Genomic DNA, 25,186 nt, shown 5'->3' with positions numbered 1-25,186 from the left:
GCACAGAGCCCGACGCGGGGCTCGAACTCACGGACCACGAGATCATGACCTGAGCCGAAAGTCGGCCGCTTAACCGACTGAGCCACCCAGGCGCCCCGAAAAGCACCTGTTTTAAACTATTCAGATTTTTTTTTAAGGATAAAACTCAAGGCTATCAATCCTATACATTATTAACTCCCAAAGTTATCCAAGCCTCCAAGCCTAAGAACTTCCTTCTGGTCCCGGTTTACTACTCTGAAAATTTGTGGTAGACAAAAATTAGAGCCTTAAAAGGCTATCTAAGGAAAGAAATAAGAGTGTATTCAAGGAGTCATTTAAAAAAAAAGGATGCACACTTGCCAAATATAGTCTTTTAATTGGATAACTTTGTATATCTTTCACAATCCAGCTGTTAAACTGTAAATGGAATTTACAAAACAGATGGTGGTAACAAGGTCTGGTTCACAGCAGTTCTAAAGAAAGAACACACCAATCTGATAAACTATCCATTTGCTTCAGAAGCCTTTAATAGGCTCATCCTTTATCATCCTACATTCACTTATGCCAAGAGATATCATACAGATGGATGTTATAGAACCATCTGTAATCCTATCCAACAAATAAGTACCAGCAGGGTGTGCAAGCCACCATCATTACTGACAAATGATTAAGGGAAAAGGGATCACGCTTTAGAACAGTGGATCCCACATATGGCCAATCATAGGGAGCTTTGGAAAATACAGCTTCTCAAGCTACCCTGAAAAATCTGATTCAGTAGCTGTTGGGGTGAAACCAGGATTATTAAATCTTTTAAAAACCCAAGCAATTCTGATGACCAGTTGGGCTGGGAGCATAGGCTTTTGAGAGAGGTTGAGGGTTAAAAATGGACCCACTACTGGCCTTAATTTGCTGTTTAGCAAGGTTGAACAGTTGGCAATGTTAATTACCCACCATAAACCCTCACTATAGTCACCAACTCAGAGGATGACAATTCCTGTGGAACACTGTGAGGTCTGCACACCAGCTGGGGAAGGAGGCTTGGAACAGAGAGTGAGATTGGATGGTGAGGTGGGGAACAGGATGGGGAGATTAGGCAAAGAAGCTGGAGCCAACTTTCCAGAGGTCCAGTGAAAAGTAAAGGAAGGAGGACCTCACATAAGAAAATTATATCCATATCCTAGAAAAATATCAGCCATTTAAGAAACCAGTTGGGTCCTACATATCACCAGCTCACTATAAATCAGTTTCAAGGATAACATGATCAAGTTTTCATGGGAAGTTCTGTACTAATTTCTGAGCTGGACACAAATATATCAAACATGACCTCAAGAAACTTAAGATCTGGGGAAATAAGAAAATAAGTGAAGGGAATTAAGAGTACACTTATCATGAGAAGCACCATAATGTACAGAATCATTGAATCAGTATTTGTACACCTGAAACTAATATAACACTGTCCATTAATTATATTAGAATTTTTTAAAAACTCAGCCCCCCAAAATGGAAGGCATGCCTAGAAGCTAAACTATAGAAGCAATAGTTTATATAAAGGAAAAATTATAAGTTGGAAGAAAACATACGGCTATATTGAGCATAAAAATTTGATCCAGGCCTTAAGGACAGATTGAAGGAAAGGAAGGGAGGGTTTCCAGATGGGGTAAGGAAGAGAGATATTATAGGAAATGAAATACAGAAATACAGGAAACAACAAAAGGTAGAGTTGACTGCCTGAGTGGGTCTATGCATTCAGCAGAAACAGATGCCCTTCTATTTCCGAGCACATAAAATTGAATTTTACATTTCGCTCATGACTTCTTTCAAGTCCTGTCTTATTCTGCAGTCGTCAAAACAGTTATCATCCCCCATTTTACAGATGAGCAAACTGATGCTCTATCTGGAAACATTAAGTGCCTGCTAAAGAAGAGTGTACCTGTTGGCATGAAGAGCTGGATTTTGACCCCCTGTCTTCTGACTTACACATGAGAGCCTTATCACCAGCCACCACGAGTCTGAACCTGACCTATGAGAACAATGGACTCAAGGGGGAGAGCCCAGAGGCAAGGAACCAGAATCAGAAGTTGCTGCACTTCAGTCAGCCATGAGGTGACAGGCCTAAAGCCAATGACAGCAAAGGAAACAAAGAGAACAAATCTGAGGTTTTAAAATAAAAGTAATATTAGTGATAAACATGGGGGTTGAAGAAGAGAAGTGTTAAGGTACCTGCCAGCTCAAGAGAACAGACAGAAAGAATGGCTTGATACCCAGAGGCTGCCAGAGCCCAGAGCTGGTGCACATTGGTTGCAAAATACTGTTTTACCAACTATTTATTTGGTTTATATGAGGAAAAATTCTGTAATTTAATGTTACTTTGACCTTTACTTTTTGAAATGAAACTGGAACAGTTCAGGGGAAAGGAGAATCCCATTAAATCTTCAAACTAATAAAAAGGCTTGAGAAAAAAAAAAAAAAAAAGAAGCTCTCTATAGAAGTTTATCCTAGGAAACCAGTAAAGAATCGCTTTTACAAACCAACCACAGTCTTTAAATCTTCAAGATCCACATATTTTATGTCTCTTGGTGTGATATGGTGTGAAGAAAATAGCATTCTTGCTAAAATGGTTTTCCTGGAATTTAATCAAGTCTTTAGACCTAACTTCCACTTCCAGGAATATGAAAGAGATAGAAACAAGTTAAATGAAAACAAGAAGAAAACAAGCAGACAAATCCCAAAGGTGGAAGATCTTATAGGACACTGAGAATTGGATAAATCAGTGTCACAGGGTGGGGGAGAGGAAAACAAGAAATCTTCTAGATTAAAACCTAACAATCAAATACAAATATATGGATCTTGAGTGGGTCCTAGTTTAAACAAGTCATGAGTAAAAGACATTTGGGGCAACTGGGGGTGCAGAATTAGGTATTAATTCTACTGTTATGAATGTAGATTAGGTATTAAAACATATGAGGAAATTAATAGTTAATTTTGCTAAGGACACTGTAAGTGGTTAAGAAGAAAAACACTTTCTAAGGTGAGATTTCACCTCTAAATACAGGTCTCTGATTTGTTCTCTGTAAAATAGACCATGCCAATGTGGCAAAATGTTAATTTTGAATCTAGGTAGTAAGTACATAGCTGTCCATTATACAATTTTGTCTATGTTTGTGTTTGAAAATTTTATATAAAAAAATCAAAAGTAAAATAAAATGTCACAATCCTGACAGAAAACACTGTTTCCTTGTTATTACTGTGCTACCAAATAATCCAACAATCCCTCTTCTAATTGATATGAAACCTTATTAACAGACTAACACCTCAAGAGCTAGTAGGACTAGCAATTGCTTTTTCTTCTACAAGTATCTACAATACTCCTGAGGAAAAAATCCTTAAATAAGGGCTTTGTCTAATCAAAGGGGCCATAGGTTAGAAGACCACAGCATGAAGAACCTTTTCAAAAATGTGTGTGACAAGAAAAAGAGAGAGATGTGTTACCATAGAAACTTCTGTGTGGCTTAAACATTCCAAAGGAAATCAGCACCCCTAGCAACGAAAGAAGCCTGAGATTCTTAGTAGGACCTCACCTGTCAGCTGCTGGAAGTCAACACAGCGAGCGATGAGGCAATACTGACAAGCACACCCACAGTACAAAGACTCTTAGTCCAACTGCCCCTCCCTGTAGACCAGACCCAGAAAGCCTTGCAAGGGACTTGTCTAGGGTCATAAACTACTTAGTGGGGATGCTGTGACTAGTCCAGACTAGTTGTTCTTCCCACTATACCAGGATGAGTTTGTTGATGCACTAAAATAATTTAAGAAACACCAAAAGGACCTTGGGATTGTATCAGTGAACACAGTTTCTAACACACTAACTATAAAGCTGAAACACTTGACTCTCTTATAAAGTACTGCACTTGTGGGGTGCCTGGGTGGCTCAGTCGGTTGAGCTCCCAACCTCGGCTCAGGTCATGATCTTGCAGTTTGTGAGTTTGCTGACAGCTCAGGGCCTGGAGCCTGCTTCAGATTCTTTGTCTCACTCTCTCTCTGCCCCTCCCCTACTTGCACAAGCACCCTCTCTCTCAAAAATAAATAAACATTTAAAAAAATTTAGAAATAATAAAGTACTTCACTTGTAAAAAGCCCCACCCTCAACTTATGTTGGTGGTGGAGGAATAGAAAGAAATGGATATCAAAATGAAAGCAAAAAACAGCATGGAATAAGCATGACCTCCACTGAGGCAAAGCAAGGGCACTAGCAGCTGGAAGCTGTAAGCTAAGCACTTTGTGCTGCTGAAAGGCAAGTTGTTCCTGGTGGCGATCAGTGGCACACCTCCAGGATTGCCTGTGCATCAACAAAATATTTAATATATATTAAATACATATATATATATATATATATTTAATGTTTTTATTTATTTTTGAGACAGAGCATGAGCAGGGGAGGGGCAGAGAGAGAGAGGGAGACACAGAATCCAAAGCAGGCTCCAGGCTCTGAGCTTCAGCACAGAGCCTGACACGGGACTTGAACTCACGGACTGTGAGATCATGACCTGAGCTGAAGTCAGACGCTTAACCGACTGAACCACCCAGGCGCCCTCAAAAGCACTTATATTTTGAAGGGGTAGTCAATAAGTTCTTTGGCAAAGTCCCCAATATCAGTTAAATTCCAGCACCTACCACCTTCGTTGCTGCTCATGAACCACTTACCATAAAATAGATACGATTGCATTTGAAGCTATGTTATTAAGAACTTCCTTGTTTGGGACATTTGTCAATGGCCTCTGTTGAACTGGGTTCTGATTCCTACTTAGAAAAATAAACACTCATCTATGTACAGAAAACATATCATACCTCAGAGCAAGAATCATATGTTCCTGGCAAAGCTCTTCACTGAAACAGCACTTGGACCAACTGGATCTCAAAAGACTTCAATGCAGAAACTCAGCAATGGGCAATTTCCTCACCCAAAACTGCTTTGTTGTTCAGACTCTAGAGAGGCAATGGCTGTTAATAAATGGGTGGTGGGGTGGGGATCTTCATGGTGAGCAACCAAAACCAAAAAAAGATAGTGAAAAAAAAAATTAGAGGAAGAGAACAACAGATAAAAAGGGCCAAATATTTCAGACAAACAAGGCTTGGGTAGAATGTCTCCCTCGATCTACAGCTCCATTGTGGGAAGAGACACAGTGGTTCTTCAAGCTAGACTGTGCACTAAACTAAAATACTAAACCTCTCATGAGGGGACAGTGATGCAACAGAAGAAAAAAAATGCAGGCAAAAGGATGGAATACTACAAAACTTCAAATCATGGTGAGGAAAGACCAGAAAAAATCAGTTAAGTATTTTCAGCAGGAAGTGATCTATTCAATTTAGTAAAATTACACTGGCAGTAATGGACTGGAGCAGAACAAGCTAGGCGGCAAGGCAACCAGTTAAGAAGTCACTGTACTACGGGGTGCCTGGGTGGCTCAGTCAGTTAAGCGTCCGACTTTGGCTCAAGTCATGATCTCACAGCTTGTGAGTTCAAGCCCCGTGTTGGGCTCTGTACTGGCAGCTGACAGCCTGGAGCCTGGTTCAGATTCTGTGTCTCGCTCTCTCTCTGCCCCTTCCCCGCTCGCATGCTACCTCTCTCTCTCTCTCTTTCTCTCTCTCTCTTAAAAATAAATAAACATTAAAAAAAAAAAAGTCACTGTACCTCTGGTAAGAGATGACAAAGAATCAGAAGTGAAGACAAAGTCTAGAGATACTCAAGAAGTACAAGAGCCAGGACATGAAGCACAGGTAACCAAAGAGATTAATAAGAAGTTAGAATCACAAATAAAACAACCAGCCAGATTATAAAGACTAGACCAAATAGCCCAACTAGCAACATGCATTCAAGTAAAGTTCATAGAAGGGCTGGGTGGCCAAATGGACTTTTAAAACATTAGGGGTGCCTGGGTGGCTCAGTCAGTTAACCATCCAACTTTGGCTCAGGTCATGATCTCATGGTTTGTGAGTTCAAGCCCTGAGTCAGGCTCTGTGCTGACAGCTCAGAGCCTGGAGCCTGCTTTGGATTCTGTGTCTCATTCTCTCTCTGCCCCTCTCCTGCTTGTGCTCTGTCTCTGTCTCTCAAAAAAATAAATAAATGTAAAAAAATGTTTTTTCAAGTGGCTAAAATGGTAAATTTTATGTTATGTATATTTTACCACAATAAGAATCAAACAAATAAAAAAAAGAACATACAACATGCAAGTGTATCCATTTAGATAAGGTTGCAAATATACAGTAGGGAACACAATTTGGAGAGATTAGCACAGATGGAACATAATTATGTTGTAGTATATTTGCCTAATTGTTCAAGGTGTTAAAGTAAGTTTGTATCTCTGAAATTTATATACCTGGTGGTTATAGATAAAATTACTTTTAATGAAATATTATTTATAACTGCATTTAACAGAAGGTACAAGCCCTAAAAACTAACATTTAAAACAGAGAAGTTTCCAAACAATAAAACTATTAAAAGACTCACATATATAAAATACAAAATGGCCACAACACAATTCAATGTGCTTTAAACAAAATATATAAAATTTTGGTCTTCAGATATCTCCCTCAAAGGATGAAATAGGGAAAAGTTTGTTATAATCCACCTTAGAATTGAACACAATTTAGTTAAGATTTTTGCATTATTCATGAATTCCCCTAATCAAAAACTTCATGAAATCTCTTTCAGTCAGGGTAGTAAGAAATGCCTCAAACATAAATCTACTTGGCTCTCTCCTTGCTAGAATTCAGGAATAAAAGCAGATTCCTATGTATTATGATCCTCACATATAAATGGATCTTCATATAAAATTGTAACATAGGCACTTTAAACCTGAGGGGGCATGATGTCGATTAGAACATGAGTGCTGTAGTCACAAATACCTCGGTTCTGCTCTGTGACCTCTGGCAAGTGACAGCATGAGCCTCCTCAGTTTCCACTTCTTTAGAATGGGTCTAACCTTCAAGTTGACAGGCGTATCATGTGAGATCACACGTATACCACCTGGCCCACCTTCCCAGAGTTTTGGGTTCATGCTTTTCTCTGACACCTAAGGGTTTCACTCAGCAACATCCAGCACCCAGCATGTTGATGCCTTGATACACATCAAGGGGAAACTCACTTGATCCTGCCAGTCAGAAAAAGATACCTCAAAATTTTATTGTTTTCCAGAATTACTCCCTAACATCCTAGAAGCTGGCTTCTGACCACATTAAGCTATAGAAACTACTAACATCATCCCCTTCAAATCTCAGTCCTCATGGCTAACGAGTACAAAATGTCTATAGAGCTTCCTGTATGGCAAGCATTGCCCTTACCACTTTTTGTGTACTAACTCATTTCATCCCCACAATAACCCTATAAGATGCATGAGTACTATTAATAGCTCCATTTTACAGATGAGGTAATTGAGGCACTGCTCACAAATAACAGAATTTGAAGCCAGGTAATCTGGCTCAAGTTTACACTGTCTCATGACCTCGAGTTTTTGTTCCTTGTCTCTCTTAAAACCATTTTCTGCCAACACACTTTGGATCTCCTGCTTCTGATATTTCCTTTTAAGACTGTCTGCTGGCTCTTCTCTCATTCTTCTTACTATCTAAATGCAGACATCTTCTAAAGTTTTAGGCCACCCATCTCCTATCACTATTGTGAGGAGCCCAGGTACTCTCCTCACTTCAGGTATCAGCCTTATACTGATAATTCACAAATTTAAATCTCTGGCCTTAAACCATAATGCCATCTCTTGGCTTATTTAACTCACTCCCTCTTCCTCTGTACAAATGCAAATCTAACCACCCTCATCTAAAAATTTGCTCCAGTTGCTTTTAGTGCATAACAAAACGCTCCAGAATTTAGTGGTGTACAACGATTTTATTATGTCCCTGGATTCTGTGGGTCAGGAATCCAGACAGGACACAGAGAAGATGACTGGCCTCTATGCCTCAATGTCTGTGGCGTCAGTGGAAATGGCTGGGAGCTGGAATCACCTGGGGGAATCTATTCCCCTGTCTATTTTTCAATGCCAGCTGTTGGGGGAGACCTCGGGTAGAGCCATCAGCCACAACACCCACCTGTGGTCACTCCATGTGGCACACCTTCCTCACAGCATGTCTGTGGGCTTAGGGCTCCAAAGTGTCCCACAGTCTTAAAACACTTCTCAATTAATCCAATGTTACAGTTTTTCCTCACCATAAAGAAGGACTAGATGAAGTATCATGTGCTTTCTCACATACCTTCTTAATTCTTAGAAGAGCCCAGGCAAAGCAGGTATTACCACCCTTTACAAAAAGGGGAAAACGACAAAGTTTAGAGATATACCAGTAATTATACAGATAGTTAAAAGACAAGATCACATTCAAACTCAGTCTCTATGTAGTAACGATCACAACAAAGATCAAGCTCACAAATCTGTATGTCCAACTATTTTTCTCTAATTTCAGGGTAAACATTTTCGGTTACCAGATTTTTCTCGTTAGCTAGGTAGTTAGGAAAAGTTGTATTTCTTTTACTCCTAGATTTGAAACAACTTTGCCATGATACTATTTAACGTTTTATTTATTTTTGAGAGACAGAGAGAGACAGAGCATGAGCGGGGGAGGGGCAGAGAGAGAGGGAGACACAGAATCTGAAGCAGGCTCCAGGCTCAGAGACACAGAGCCCCACGCGGGGCTCGAACTCACACGCTGTGAGATCATGACCTGAGCCGAAGTCGGACACTTAACCGACTGAGCCACCCAGGCACCCGCCACAATATTACTGAATTATCTATTTGAAAATAAATGCACATACCTCAGAAATCAAAAACTGAAAATGGTGAAAAGTCTTGCTTCTACTCTTATCTGTTACCCCAGTTCATATTCCTGATGAACATGTAAGCACTTGTGTATCCTCCAATTCTTAATATGAATATAAACGACATGTAACTATGCCCCCTCCCAATTTTCCCTACAAAATATAACTCCTCTGCATAATTTAGCCATTCTAGGGGCCTAGACATTGAGGTTGCTTCCACATTCAACGCTACAGTGATGAACTCTGAGCATATGTCATTTCGTGTGTACAAGTACCTAAGATAAATTCCCAGAGGCAGGATTTTCAAGTAGAATATGTAAGTTTATATATGACAAATGTTGCCAAATTATCCTCCATAAGGATAGTTACCCTTTCAACAGCAGTATTTGTTTCTCCATCACCTTAATAACATAACAGGGTATCAAATTTCTGAACTATTGACAATCTAACAAGGAAAAAAATGTATCTTGGTGGGAGTCTGTGTGCATTTCCCTTATTGAGGGTGAGGTCAAGCATCTTTCCAACTGTTTAAAGATCCTTTGTATTTCCTGGCCCTTGAACTGTCTGCTTACGTGTCTTCCCAATTTTTCAATTGTGTTTCTGGCCTTTCTCTCACGTTAATTTCTAGTATCCCTTTTTATATTAGTGTGATTATCCTGTCATCTCTGATAGGAATTGTAAATATTTCCTCCCATTCTGTCATTTGACTTCATTTGTATTGATATTTCATATGTGAAAATTCATAGTTTTTATGTAAAGTTTAATTATTTTCTTTTATGGCTTCTAGACTGAGTCACAACGAGGTAGATATCCACTGCAGAATTAAAGAAATTAACAACCTATATATTTTTAAGCTTTATTTTAAATACTTTTAAACTTACTAAATAGTTGCAAAGATAGCCTAAAGCATTCCCCTATACCTTCTTTATAAAACTCCAGTCGACAAATCCAAAAGGAATTAAAGAACCAAACATCATTATTTTGCAATTTCTAATAATTACTGAATGGCTGGTAACACCTAAAGTTGATCAACTGTAACATCACAAAAAGATAGACAACTAGATTATTTAGCTGCTTCCTGACAGAAGCCCATGCCACACCTCTGAATTATTCTTGACTAAATTTAAGAGTTATTTTTGGTGTGGGGGCAGCGAGGCATACCTCTAAATCTACTAGTATATAAGCAATACAGGAGCTAAAGGAACATGTTAAACTAAATCATGAGAAAATAAGGAGCAAAACCCAGAATGTAGGAAATCCTATAGGACAGACGACCCTGTTTCTTTGAAAAGTTATTAGGGGATAAAAAGGAATATCAAACTGTAACAAACTAAAAGAGAATTAGACATTTATCAAATATAATGTGTGAATCTTGTTTGAATCCTTATTCAAAGAAACCAATTTGTAAAGAACACCTGTGGGAAAATCAGAGGAATGTAAACACTGGTTAGATATTCTAAAGTAAGGAATTTATGTTAATTTCAAGCATAATATTTTTAGGTTTTTATAATTTAGATATAGTCAAGTATTTATCAATGAAATGACATATCTGGGATTTGCTTTAAAATAAGTCAGTGATGGAAGGTATAGGAGGCAGAAGGGATAACACAAGATAACCTATGTTTATGTTAACAGTTGAGGCTACGTAAAAGGCACTTGGCAGGCAGCTTGTTATCTTATCCTAATTTTGTGTACATTTGAACATTTATATAATATCTTAAAAACTGGTTACAATCCTGACAGGTTTTCTAGAGATCCTTCCCCATGATAATTTTTATGTGCCAGGGAAATAGGCCAGTCACTTCAATACCTTGAAATAATATGTTGGCTGGCTGTAACAGTTACCTCACCCAACAGGTGAGTTTCTGCAGGTGCAGGACTCTATGACTCTACAAATATGTCTAAAGGGTGTCCTCTGGCCTAAAGTATTCAAGAGATGCAGTTGGAATAACTTGTAGCTTTTTTCATAAAGAAAAATCCTCTGCATTCTTCTTTAGTGTATAAAACAGCCAGTATTATGGAGCACCTATGTCTGAGCATTGTAGAAGAAAGATAAGAGTTAAGAAGGGGACTTTGTCTTTATGAAATAAATTCAAACATTCATCAAGTCGTCCACATGTGCTGGGCAATTTGCTAGGGATTCAATAATGAGTACAAACAGTCCCTCTTCCGCAAAAGAGTCTTTTAAAAAACTGCTACTGAGGCTATAATCAGACAAAATTCTAGTGAGTAAATGTCCTCTCAGCCCTGACTATAACAAATTTACCTCAGTTCACAAAATCTTTGATCAGCCCAATCCAAATTATCCCCTAATTACCACAAACTCAATAGAGAATGTAGAACCGTAGGGAATATATTCATTTATATAAATGGGAATTAGGAATGGTTCATATAATCCAGGACTCATAATCTAAGATTCATCAAAGATTAGATAGTTGCCCTCTCCTGGCAAATTTTAATACTGCAGTCTGGCTCAACCTAATACTGGGATCAAATTACAGGGGTATACTGCAAATAAATCAGTGCGGGAATACCCAGCCATGAAGGAGTTTCAAGAGCTGAACAAAGAAAACAGCAATTTTTTAAAAAGGAGAGGGAAGGGGGTAAGGGGGAGTTAAATAAATCAGTAAAATATTATTAGTAAAATTAAACAGAATGTCAGAGATTAGGACTCTTATTCTCTATCATCCTCCCAACACTGCTACTTTCAAGATAGGATCTTGGACAGGTCCTCTCTGTATTTCAGTTTCCTTACCTATAAAATGGGAATAATATCACCTACCCCCTAGGGCTCTTGTGAAGGCAACAAAGGTTATGCATGTCAAGGACTCAGCACCTAGTTAAATCCTCAGCAGTGTCTGTTGTTATTCAGATGTCAGCTCAGGCTTCCCTGCTTCTATCTCCCAACACAGATAAACTCCTCTGCTAAGTGCTCTCCTTGAGCACTCTTTATCCTTACATGCCTCTATCAGTAATCACACACACACACACACACACACACACACACACACACACACACACACAGGTGATTCTGATGAATATCTGTTTTTGTCCAAAAGATTGTAAATTCCATAAGGGCAGACACCCATCCTGTGTTCCTAGCATTCAGTGCGGGGCCTGGCACTCAGCAAATTTGTTCATTGAAACTGTAAAGTTGCCAGTCTTTTGAATAATCGTATTTAGCACTGGTATAGGCATAGGTTGAAATGTGTTCCCTCCCCAAAAAGATACCTTGAAATCCTAAACCCTCATACCTCAGAATGTGACTTATACGGAAATAAGCTAATTACATCTGCAATTACTGTAACTAAGACAGGGCATACTGGACTACAGTGGACTCAGTCCTAGGTGACTGGTATCTTTAAAAGAGGAGAATTTGGACAGCAACAGAGGCAGGGATTAGAATAATGCGAGCAGACAAACACTGAGGATTGATAGCTACCACCAGAAGCTGGGCAGAGGCAAGAAAGTTCTCCCCACTACAATTTTCAGAGGGAGTATGGTTGCACCCACACCTTGATTTTGGACTTTTAGCCTCTAAATAACAGAGCTCTATTGTCTCACAGTTCTAAACATCCCAATTTGTGGTACTTTGTGTCAGCCAATGAAACTAAGAGAAGTATTAATTTGATGGCTTTGTTTGGTATTTAAAGGTATGTACAGGGATTTTTTTTTCTCCAAGGCCAGAAAAATTGTTTATAGATAATATATTTTTAAAAGAAACCATTAGGGCAAGTTTTTTTCGTCTATTCTCAATGACTTCTTAATGGCTTTTTAAAAACATGCTCATTTTTTTTTAATGTTTATTTATTTTTGAGAGAGACAGAGAGAGGCAGAGAAAGAGAGGCAGAGAGAGGGAGACAGAGGCTCCGAAGTGGGCAGCAGACAGCAGTGGGCAGCACTGACAGCAGAAAGCCTGATAAGGGGCTCAAACTCATGAACCCTAAGATCATGACCTCAGCTGAACTTAACCAACTTAGCCACCCAGGCTCCCCTTTAATGTTTATTTATTTATTTTGAGAGAGGGGGAGAGTGTGAGCAAGGGAGGGGCAGAGAGAGAGGGAGAGAGAGAATCCCAACGCTGTCAGCACAGAGCCCGACAAGGGGCTAGATCTGACAAACCAGGAGATCATGACCTAAGCCAAAATCAAGAGTCGCTTAACCAACTGAGCCATCCAGGCACCCCAATGACTTCTTAACAGCTTTAATCAACTTTGACTACTCCCCAATTCCAGTCATATATTCCAACAGCCTCATTATTTTTAGTTCTTTATTCATAGAACTCTTTCTGGCAATAAACAGAATTAAGTCCTACATAAGTATTCATTAGCAAAATAAAACAAAAATCATTAGTGAATCAAGATTTAGATGAACTACATACATCCAAAAATAGCACCTCAATGATGAGATTAAGTTTTCTTTAATATACTTTCAAACTTGGGACGTAAACTCACCTTTCACCCACGATATTGGAGGGATAGTAAAAAATTTGACTTTCTGTCCCCATTCATACCTTATAAATTGTTACAATTTTTAGTTCTTCATCAGTCTGATTTGTTAAATCACAAAAATCTGTGATTCAAAAAAAACCAAAAACTTTTCTAAGTGCTAAGCACATTCAGCACGAAGTGGCTAAGACTCATTTTTGTATAAACAAAGTATCTAATTGCCTTGTGTTATCTTTAAGGAATAGATATCATCTTGCAGTGAAAATGATTGAGGCAGGGACAAGACTCCTCAACCCTGGTGGGTTAAGAAGTTCATCACCTGTGGTACCATCTCCTCATGCTACATTATACACATGCTCAAAATTTGGGACACTGTCCACTTGATTTATGAAAACTGCTTTGGCATCCTGGATAAGACAAGCTAAAACCTACTTTAACTAAAAATGTGACAGAAGAGTCAAGACTCTTGAGTGTTCCCATAAACTCATAAAGAGGACAAATGATGAGACAAGTTACATGCACTTAACCTTTAGTAGATAATGTTATTTTAAGAATTATTGCCATTTACACCCAGGAGGGCACAGGGAATAGAAAGGGTCAGACACAGACAGGGACAAGACGACCAAGAACCCCAGAGAATAGTAGAGCCTCCAATGTAATTAAGGTTCTGAGTAAAATATAGGAAAGATCCCTTATTGAGAAAGGAGACATCATCAAGGTAAACTCTGAATACATACAAAAACTAGGATGTGGTTAAATGGAAATGGGACAGCAACAGATAAAGATGAGCTGGTCTAAGAATCACCATGTGATGCCAGATTCAAGAGAGAGCCAGTTTCTGGGAGAGGTGACAGTATCTCTTTCAGAACTCCCTCCCAGGCTACAAGTTAAAGCCCAGTGGTGAACAATAACCAGGAGGCTTGCACAACCCTCACATAGCCCCATCCCCGCTGATCAAAGATGTACCCATGGTAAGGTAACACACTGGAATGTAGAGGAAAGGTCATGGAGGGAAGGGGCAGTGCAGGGAGAAATGACAAATTCCCCAGAACACCAGAATTTAGCATCGGTCCACTCAGGAGAAACAAAAAATAATTCGGAGAATAATTTGGGGAATTTTCTATTTTACAACACTGAAGTCAATACCATTAACCAGGAATTAATATAGACAGATATAAAAATACAGAGTATCTTGTTTACAAGCATATAAAAGTGAGAGTTTGAAAGAAATTTGTTTCTATCCAAAACAATTTATAGTAGTCACTGACTTATGCTCTCTAAAGAAATAAAAATTAGAGATTGTGCAGAATTGTTTTATTAGTCTCTGCCATATTTGCTACAGACTTAAAAGTCTCCTTCCTTCTCTCTCCCACCTAGGCTGGCCCACGATCTGGACCACTGTCATTTGAAGTTTATTCCTTTAAGTTCAGCATTATCCTCATTGTCCTCTCCTCTCCGTCTTCTGTACCTCTAAGAAATAGATGTTAATTCCTTAAGTATGATCCCTTAGAGGCTTTCAAACTTTTGACCACAACCCACAGTTCAGTAATATATTAACATTTGGAGCCAGTACGCACCAAAAAAATATACCTCTAAAGCGGACTCAGAAGCTCCTCACAACTTGTATCCTTACTTCACGTTATAAACGCATCTTTCCCATTCTACTCCACCTACTTCATTTTTTTTAAATGTTTATTATTACTGAGAGAGAGAACACAAGTAGGGAGAGGGGCAGAGAAGGGGAGGGACTGGGGGAGGGGGGTGGACAGAGATTCCGAAGCGGGCTTCACACTGACAGCATCCAGCCCGATGTGGGACTCGAATTCACAAACCATGAGATCGATCGTGACCTGAGCCGAAGTCAGATGCTACACTGACTGAGTCACCCAGGCGCCCCTCCACCTATTTTTTTAAGTTTTTTAAAATTTATTTTGAGAGAGAGAGCAAGCAGGAGAGGGGCATAGAGAGGGAGACAGAATCCCAAGCAAGCTCTGAGCTATCAGTGCAGAACTGGATACAGGGTTTGAACTCGTGAACTGTGAGATCATGACCTGAGCTGAAATCAAGAGTCAGGTGCTTAGCCAACTGAGCCACCCATGCGGCCCTACTTCACCTTTTTTTATGCTGGTAACCCAATGGTTAGGTCACAACTCACAGTTTGAAATACTTAGCAGATAAGACACAAGATAGCAACATAAGAAAGGAAGTAAGAGTTCGGCATTCAGGCTGTGGGAATTCAAACACCAGCCCTACCACTTGAAGCTGTCAACCTCTCTACCTCAAGGTCTTTATCATGGGGATAAGAGAACAGTGTTTATCTCAAAACTAAGGATTAACCACAGAAAGCACTTAAAGCATCAAAATATTCAATTAATGGCTGGTAATAATTCTTCAATGGTCTGTGGACTTTTTTCATTACGGTAAAATACACATAAAATTCATCATTGTAACCATTTTAAAGCGTACGGTTCAGTGGCATTTAGTACATTCACAATGTTGTACAAACATCACCACCTCTCTAGTTCCAGAACATTTTCATAACCCCAAAAGGAAACCCATTAAGCAGCCACTCCCCATTCTATCCTCCTCCCCAGGCCCAGGCAACCCCTAATCTACTTTCTGTCTCTAGGTCCAGAGACCTTTTTAAGTAATAAATTAACATTTTACTGAAACAATTTTCTAAGGTATACGGAAGTGTTCTTTGGATTCATTAGCCCTACAGCTCATGAAACAAACTTCTGCTCACCATTTGTTTAAATAAACCTTGTGGGTTAGGTAATTCTGTGACCTGTCTTTGGAGTCAGAAACCCCTCTTGTGAATTTGGAGAGATTCTCAAAGTCTGACCCACGTTATGGAGGAGACTGTATTCAGTGTCCACAAGAGACAGAATGAGCAAGACCCTAAAAGAAGTTTCTTCATTACCTTGTGGAAGATCACCGAATGACAGAATATTCACCAAATGCAGACTGCTTATTCTTCAGTCTCTGCATTTTGAAATTCTGCTCTTGAGTCTCGGAAATTTTTCCATCAAGAGGTAAAAAAGTGAACTTGGACACAGAACTAGAGGCCCATTTCTTGGCTTTAGTGTGTAGTATCATTTCCTTTTGGGGCCCCACCCCTCTCTCACTGATTTCCCACCCTTCCTTTGGGGTGTGGAAGACTGGGCAAAAAATAACTTTGTCCTTCGCAGGATCTACTGGGTGAGTCGCCGGATACTTGATCAAGAAAATAACAGGGACAGGGAGTTACCTTGCAAAGCAGCACTGTTATTCCTTGAGACATGATGAAGGCAGAGACTTCTCAGGCCAAATAAATAAATGTCACCAAGAGGCACAGAAGATTTGAACTGGAAAACAACGTCCTTGGTCCCAGTTGCAGAAGTCAGACTATATCTTTCTCTTTTGTGAAGACCAACACCGTTCACCCAGCAAATAAGCAGCGAAGTCCTCATTTTCCATTCTCCCTACCCATCCCCTACAGCTTTCTGGCCTTCTGGGTGAAAGCCTGACCCGCCTCAAGCACGGATAGCATTGGGCAAACCCGGCTTAGAGGTACTCCGATTCCGGCTTAGAGGTACTCCGATTCCGGGTCCCAGAGCTCAGCAAACCTTCCCGACTCCCAGGGAAGAGCTCTATGGCTTTTGAGCTTTTACAGTGGGGGCGGGGGCTTCAAACAGCAAACTAGCCGGAGAAACCTCACGCCTCAAACCCTGGGAGCATCCTGAGATGGAGTTAACTTGATGTGGACACAAACTACACCTTTCCGAAGACCCGGGTGCCCCCTGGCAAGTCAGTGAGAGTGCGGATCTGAGTTTGCCACAAAGGATCACCCCCAGCCTCCAAGCAGACGAAACCGAAGTTTCACCCCAGATCTATCAAAGAGTGAGACCTCGAGAAAAAGACCTGGGAAGCCCTCCCTTCCGCAAGTGCCAAGTGATCCTAATCCTGGCAAGTGTGGGTCCAGCACGTGCTTCAAGCATCCGGCCCTGGACGCTCAGGCAAAAGGGGCTCCAGCCGCCCACCTGGCAGGGAGCTCAGTGACCGCGGTCCCAGCGCCCCGAGGCTCAAGGAGAAGGCTGCGCGCAAGGCAGGGAGGACCCCGCAAGGACTGCTGCGCGGACCCTTGGGGAGGAGAGGCGGCTGCCTCCCTGGGCACCAGAAATGCGTCCCGCGCAGGGCTCTCTCCAGCGGGGCCAGCGCAGAAGGCGGGGTGCGGAAGGGACAGCACTCGGTTCACTCCGCCAAGAGTGAAGCAACTCCGGAAACTTCCCGGAGCCGGCGCGCGCCTCCCGCCGCCACCTACTCGGCGCCCCGCAAGCCAGAGCAGCCCGCGCCCACGCCGCGGGCGGGCGCACTGACCTGAGATGGTCTCCTGGTAGCCCTTCGTGAAAAACTGCATGGCTGTGGCCGCCCTCCAGGGCGTCTTGAGCAGTCCCTGCCGCTGGGGGTCCTCTCCTAGCGAGCGCAGGATAGACGAGTAGGCGGCCGCCAGATTGGGGAGGTTCAGCTCATTATCCTCCTCGCTGCGGGGCCGTTCACCCTTCCAGCCGTCCGCCGGCTGGACGCTCTTGGTTTCCGGCCGCGGCGGCTTCTCGGCCGGCCGGCTCGGCCCCGGTCGCGGCGACTCCCCCTCGGGGAACCCATTACTGCACCTGGCACCCCGCGGCTTGGCCGGCGCCCGCACCGGACCCTTCTCCATGGACCTGCCGCTGCCGCTTCGGAGGGACTCTGGGACTCTTCGGGGACTGCAAGTAAATTGCACCGGCGGCCCCAGGCAATAGGCTGTGGCCGGGATCACCTGAGGAAAGTAGGCGACCTGCCTGTAATACTCTTCAAGCCAGGGACAGCTGAGGGCTAGGGAGCGCGGCGGTGCCTCCTTTTTATGGGCTGGCGGCTCTGGCGGCGCCGCGAAGCGTTCCCATTGGCCGGAGCCTACGCGCGTCACGGCGCTCGCCCCGCCCCCTCGCCTGTCCTTTGCCCGGCGCCCGAGAGGGGGCGGTCCCGCGGGCTGGGCGCAAGCGGGGTCGACCCCGCGAGCTCCGGAAAGGCAGCCGCCTGGGGCAGTGGAGCAGACCCGCGCCAGCCGGGAGGAGGGGGTTGCATCCCTCGGATTGTGGCGGCGCGAACCGAATCCGGACGGAGGCAGATGTCGAGTGCTGGAACCTAGGCTGGGGGATGCACGCTCCGGGCGCCCGGCGAGCCCTCTCCTCTTCGGCAAAGAGAATGCTGCTCAGAAGTGCTCGTGTCCCCTCGCTCTAGGAGAGATGACCAAACAGGTGGGCTCGCCGGGGAAAAGACTGCGTTAAGCTGTCGGTAAGGAAACCAACTCTTACGCTTTTAGGGCGAGAGAATAATATGACATGACACTCTTGCGTTCGTTAGTTTAAAATATGGCCAACGCACCTGCCACCTATGAGAACCCACTCGCCTCTCTGAGGGAGAGTGTTGCACCAAGTGGACCTTACGTGAGTCCCTGTATCTAGGAGGATGGCATTTGTGATGGCCAGAACTTTGGCCCTGGAGAAGAATTGATTTGTAAGCGAGGAAAAGTTAGGACTTTCATTAAAAACCCATTTGCGTTCTGTGGGTATTTGGTACTGATCATTTTGGAGTGACGTGCTAAGCTCCTTTCCCCTGATGTTGGTACAAATTGTGAAACGTTATTGATCAACTGGACTCGTAACCAGTGACATCACCTTTGACTGTTTTCTTTAAGATTAAAAAATGTGGGTTTTTTTTAATGGGCTTTTTATCCCCCCTCGCTGGGGGGATTATTTCTTAATGCCAAAGGTAGGTTTTAAACATGTGTCAAATTATTAACTTGATTTGCTCCAGAGTTTCTCATGCTGACTTTCTGACATATATACAGGTATTTAAAAAGCTTAGAATCAGAAGAACCAGGAGGGAAGCCCTTGAAATTATTCTATACTGATATATAATATCAGTATTATATCATATTTTATGATGATTATATTTATTAATATTATTACTTATTTATATGTATTAATTATTTGTTAATATAATTATTAATTAGTATTATTGGAACAGGCGTAACCCTGTTGTTAACATCAAGGAGGGAAATATGGAAATTACTTGGCCTCCTCAGCACCTTTAGTCTAAAATAGAAGTATTTGGGCGAATGTGCCTTTTAAAGATAATTGTTGAATTTCTACATACATTAAAGACCAAGATACATGACCATCTCTTGGAAAACCTCTTTGTCACTCTGCTAACATTTTTGTAAGTCCCCCCGCCCCCCTTCCCCCCCCCCCCCCCAGCAAATTCTTGCAACACTTTTTCCCTGTAAATGCACTGCCCACTGTCCACTGATATTTCCTGGTCAGAGTTATCCACTGGGTCTCAAACTGTTTCAGCATAGCTGCAGACAGCGTTAAAGAATGGTCTTGTAGGGGTACCTGGGTGGCTCAGTTGGTCGAGCGTCTGTCTGACTTTGGCTCAGGTCATGATCTCACGTTTGAGCCCCAAGTGGGGCTCTGTGCTGACAGCTCAGAACATGGAGCCTGCTTCAGATTCTGTGTCTCCCTCTGTTTCTCTGTCCCTCCCCGCTTGTGCTGTCTCTCAAAAATAAACATTAAGGAAAAAAAAAAAAAAAGAATGGCCTTGTATTTAACAAATGAAAAGAAAGATACCAAGTGAGGTACTTTTTTAAATGGAGGGATTCAATGAAGACGCTTTCAGTAAGAATTTTTTAATTTTTAGTGGCAATCTTTTTCCTTCCTTTAAAAACATTTGTGAACATTAACTCATATCATATTCCCCAAAGACAACTTCTAATTAAATTTTTACCCTAAAAATTAACATTTTCTTATAAACACTGCTACTGAAGCATTAGCACTTTTGTTGCCAAATAATGCAAAATCTCCAGATTTGTTCGATAATATAATTAGTTGTAAAATGGAGGCAATGCCTTTCAGCCAAATGCCCAGAGGTAATATAAGGAAACTTTAAAATCACCTTTATATAAACAGTTTAACAGTGAAATGTAGGTACTTGGCAGGGGTAGTTACAAGTGGAAATGAGAGAAAAAAGAGGAATAAACTAAAATAGGAGGGACATGTTCCCAGAATTTATTAGCACAAAAAAGTGCAACAGTAAAACTATGTGCATTCTCAAGCAGGAATTGTAATGGCATGTATGTATCTAACCCAGTAAGGGACCCATTTTCACCTTGGACCCAACCTGGGAGTTGCTTTGTATCAAAAGGCCAAGGAATTTTTTTTTTTTTTTAATTCTCCCGCTTTTAGGAAAGTAGCAGAACAGAGAAACAGATGAGTGAGATCCACAGTATCAGAGATTGAATACTGCAGGGCTATAGAAATATATAGTCATTTGCCAAGGGTAGCAGGGAACTAATGTTAGGAATCTGTCAATGGTAACTGGAAAAAAGGAAATTTCTTTAAATACACTTGATGGTGATTGTATATTTGAGATTCAAACTTTAGAGGATATTCTTGCATAAGGTGGAAAAACACACAGGAAAAGTGTCCTTATTCCACTCCTAACTTCCAGAAGTAGGACTATGGAATCAGTGCAATCCTGAGATGTCTCACGAAATCCCTCAAATGTCAGGAGAAGCAAACTAGATTGAGGCCTTTATCTTTCTTCTCTTCTGACTGAGGAGGAATGGGACAACTTTTGGAGAGAAAATGGAAGAACACAAACACTGAGCTGAGTCTCTGAGATGGAAAGAAGGATCAAGGGCTCCATGCTGACTTGAGGAAACTGTCCAAAGCCCAAAGGTACCTCACAAGGGTAGGGTAGACATACCCCAAATGTCACATATTCCTGGCAGGGGATCTTAGATACCATTTCAAAAGAACTACCACATGCTAAAAACAGGGATACTAAGGAAGAGTACACTCTACCACAGATGAACACTGTCCCAACCTTCATAATCCCTTATAGAAGAAAGGATATATTACAGTCACCTCAAGTCCCCAACTGTAGCAGAGTCAGCAAAGCAAATGAGCTTCTGCAATAATGGGAAACACAAAGAAGTCACCCTCAATAATATCAGGAATGGATAGAACAGAGAAATAACATGGCAACCATGCAAACGTGTAACAGCCAAACTAAACTAAACAAGGGCGGAAATAATACAGCACAAAGAAGACACAAACACAAAGAGTGCAACTGAGTAGGAAGTAAAGCTCATGGAACAGAAGCAAATTGCTCACAAATGTTTCATGCTATAAAACAAATTAATAAAAACATGGGTTCAATATGATTAAAAAAACCAAGATAATAAAAGTGAAAAAGGAGTTACAGATCTAAGGAAATATATTGAGGACCATCATTATTATGGAATTTGTTTAAAAGAACTATATATAAAATATACACTGTTAAAAATTTAATTACTGGGGCACCTGGACGGCCAACTCTTGGTTTTGACTCAGGTCATGATCTCATGGTCATGAGATCAAGCCCCATGTGGGACTCCACACTAGGCATGAAGCCTCCTTGGGATTCTCTCTCTGTCCCTCTTTCTCTCTCAAAAAGTAAAAAAATAGGGGTACATGGGTAGCTCAGTCGGTTAAGCATCTGACTCTTGGTTTCAACTCAGGTCATGATCTCACATTTTGTGGGTTTGAGCTCTGCATGGGACTCTGGGCTGACAGTGCAAAACCTGCTTGGGATTCTATCTCTCCCCTCTCTCTCTCTACTCCTCCCCTGCTCATGCATGCTCTCTCTCTCAAAAAACAAAACAAAACAAAAAACAAAAAACTAATAATAAATAAAAATAAAAAATAAAATAAAAAACCTTAAAAAAATTAATTACTGACATGGAGAAAGGCAGGTGAATGAATGCAGAATAAGAGACAAAGATGAGAGCTATTAGAGAAGACAAAGATGATCCAGCATAAGAATAATTAGGGTTCTTGAAATAGAGAACTCAACAAATGGGAGGGAATATAGTCAAAAATATGATACAAGCAGATTTCTGTACTAGAAATAAACCCTTATATTTATACACAGTTGATTTTCAAAATGAGTGCCAAGATGATTAAACAGGGTAAAGAGTCTTTTCAACAAATGATACTGGGACAATTGGATACCCTCTTGCATGTAGCAAAAGAAAGAACTCGGTGGTGGGGAGATGGGTGAAATAGTTGAAGGGGATTAAGAGGTATAAACTTCCAGTTATAAAATAAATAAATCACAAGGAAGAAAAATACAGTGTAGGGAATATAGTCAGTAATATTCTTTACTTTTTTATTTTAGAGAGGGAGTGTGAGCAGGGGAAAGGGGCAGAAGGAGAGAGAGAGAGAGAAAAAAAAATGTCAAGCAGGCTCTACACTCAGTGCAGAGCCCAACATGGGGCTCAATCCTACAACCTTGGGATCATGACCTGAGCCAAAATCAAGAATCAGTCATTCAACTGACTGAGCCACTGAGGTGCCCCTTCTTTTTTTTAAGTAGGCTCTACACCCAACATGGGGTTCAAACTCATGACCCCAAGATCAAGAGTTGCATGCTCTACCAACTAAGCCAGCCAAGTGCTCCAAGTCAGTAATATTCTAATAACATATGGTGACAAATGGTAACTACAGTTATATGATGAGCATTGTCTAATGTATAGAATTATGAGTTTACTATGTTATACACCCGAAACTAATATAACATTGCATGTCAACTATACTTTAAAAAAAAAGAAGTTGGATCACTGTCTCACATCATATACAAAAATTAACTCAAAATAGATCAAAGACCTAAATGTAACAGCAAAAATATAAAGTGCTTAGAATAAAACATAGGCATAAATCTTCATGACCTTGGATCAGCTAATTAGATTTCTTAGAAATGACACAGAATGGGGCACCTGGGTGGCGCAGTCGGTTAAGCGTCCGACTTCAGCCAGGTCATGATCTCGAGGTCCGTGAGTTCGAGCCCCGCGTCAGGCTCTGGGCTGATGGCTCAGAGCCTGGAGCCTGTTTCCGATTCTGTGTCTCCCTCTCTCTCTGCCCCTCCCCCGTTCATGCTCTGTCTCTCTCTGTCCCAAAAATAAATAAACGTTGAAAAAAAAATTTTTTTAAATAAAAAAAAAAAGAAATGACACAGAATGAAAAGATGCTCAACATTATTCATCATCAGGGAAATACAAATCAAAACCTCAATAAGATACCATCTCATACCTGTCAGAATGGCTAAAATTAACAACATAGGAAATGACATGTTGGCGAAGATACAGAGAAAGGTGAACCCTCTTACACTGTTGGTGGGAATGCAAACTGCTTCAGCCTCTGGAGAACAGTATGGAGGTTCCTCAAAAAATTAGAAATAGAACTACCCTAAAACCTAGCAATTGCACTCCCAAAGGATACAAATATAAAAATTCAAAGGGGTACATACACCCTGATGTTTATAGCAGCATTACCAACAATAGTCAAACTATGGAAAGAGCTCAAGTATCCATTGACTAATGAGTGGATAAAGAAGATGTGGTATAGGGGCACCTGGGTGGCTCAGTCGGGTAAGCATCCAACTTCAGCTCAGGTCATGATCTTACAGTTTGTGAGTTAAAGCCCTGTGTTGGGCTCTGTGCTGACAGTTCAGAGCCTGGAGCCTGCTTTGGATTATGTGTGTGTGTCTCTCTCTCCCTCTCTCTCTCTCTCTCTCTGCCCCACCCCACTTGCTCTCTGTCTCTGTCTCCCAAAAATGAATAAACATTAAAAAAAAATTTTAAGAAGATGTGGTATAGATACACAATGGAATACTATTCAGCCATCAAAAAAGGAAATCTTGCTATTCACAATGACATGGATGGAGCTAGAGTGTATTATGCTAAGTGAAATAAGTCAGAGAAAGACAAATACCATATGATTTCACTCATATGTGGAATTTAAGAAACAAAACAGATGGACATATGGGAAAGGGGGGAAAAAAGAGGGGGAAACAAACCACAAGAGACTCTTAACAATAGAGAACAAGCTAAGGGTTGAGGGAGGGAGGTGGGGAGGTGGGCTAAGTGGGTGATGAGTATTAAGGAGGGTACTTGTTATGATGAGCACTGGGTGTCATACGTAAGTGAATCACTAAATTCTACTCCTGAAATCAATATTACACTATATGTTAACTAACTAGAATGTAAATAAAAATTTGAGAAAATAAATAAATGGCAATTTTTAAAAATGTTTTTATCATTTATTTTTGAGAGAGAGAGAGATAACATGAGCAGAGGAGGGACAGAGAGAGAGGGAGACACAGAATCTGAAGGAGGCTCCAGGCTCTGAGCTGTCAGCACAGAGCCTGACATGGGTCTCAAACCCATGAATTGTGAGATCATGACCTAAGCCAAAGTCGGACACTTAACCAACTGAGCCAACAGATGCCCATAAATAAATAAATAAATAAATAAATAAATAAATAAATAAATAAAATGACTCATGAAGTAGAAAGCAAAAAAGGGAAAAAGAAAAGATAAACTAGGCTTCACCAAAATTTAAAATATAACCGGGGAGCCTGGGTGGCGCAGTTGGTTAAGCGTCCGACTTCAGCCAGGTCACGATCTCGCGGTCCGTGAGTTCGAGCCCCGCGTCGGGCTCTGGGCTGATGGCTCAGAGCCTGGAGCCTGTTTCCGATTCTGTGTCTCCCTCTCTCTCTGCCCCTCCCCCGTTCATGCTCTGTCTCTCTCTGTCCCAAAAATAAATAAACGTTGAAAAAAAAATTGAAAAAAAAAATTAAAATAAAAATTAAAATATAACCCACAGAATGGGAGAAAATACTTGCAAATCATGTATCTAATAAGGGACTAGTATCTAGAATATATAAAGAACTCTAACAACTCAATAAAAAGACCAATAACCTAATATACAAATGGCCAAAGGATTTGAATTGACATTTATCCAAAGTAGGTATACACATGACCAATAAGCACATGAAAAGATGCTCAACATTAGCTATCAGGGAAATGCAAATTAGGGCC

General features: G+C 41.1%; 1 protein-coding gene across 3 annotated transcripts in view; it reads right to left on the bottom strand.

The window, feature by feature from the left end:
- The window catches only part of GCH1 (GTP cyclohydrolase 1), a 47,914-nt gene extending 29,798 nt beyond the window's left edge, over nucleotides 1–18,116 (bottom strand). Inside the window, exon 1 of one of the 3 annotated variants that reach the window (XM_086709705.1) lies at nucleotides 17,602–18,116. In XM_086709705.1, coding sequence (XP_086565831.1) covers nucleotides 17,602–17,941 — 340 coding nt within the window. In that variant the 5' untranslated portion in view covers nucleotides 17,942–18,116. The remainder of the gene's footprint in view (nucleotides 1–17,601) is intronic. The other 2 variants (XM_086709704.1, XM_025919735.2) reach the window with 2 other exon arrangements.
- Nucleotides 18,117–25,186: the final 7,070 nt, after the last annotated feature.

The sequence above is a fragment of the Puma concolor genome, chromosome B3, assembly GCF_028749965.1.
Source record: "Puma concolor isolate L17-30 chromosome B3, mPumCon1.1.hap2, whole genome shotgun sequence".
Lineage (NCBI taxonomy): Eukaryota > Metazoa > Chordata > Mammalia > Carnivora > Felidae > Puma > Puma concolor.
This window is presented reverse-complemented; position numbering and strand designations above follow the sequence as displayed.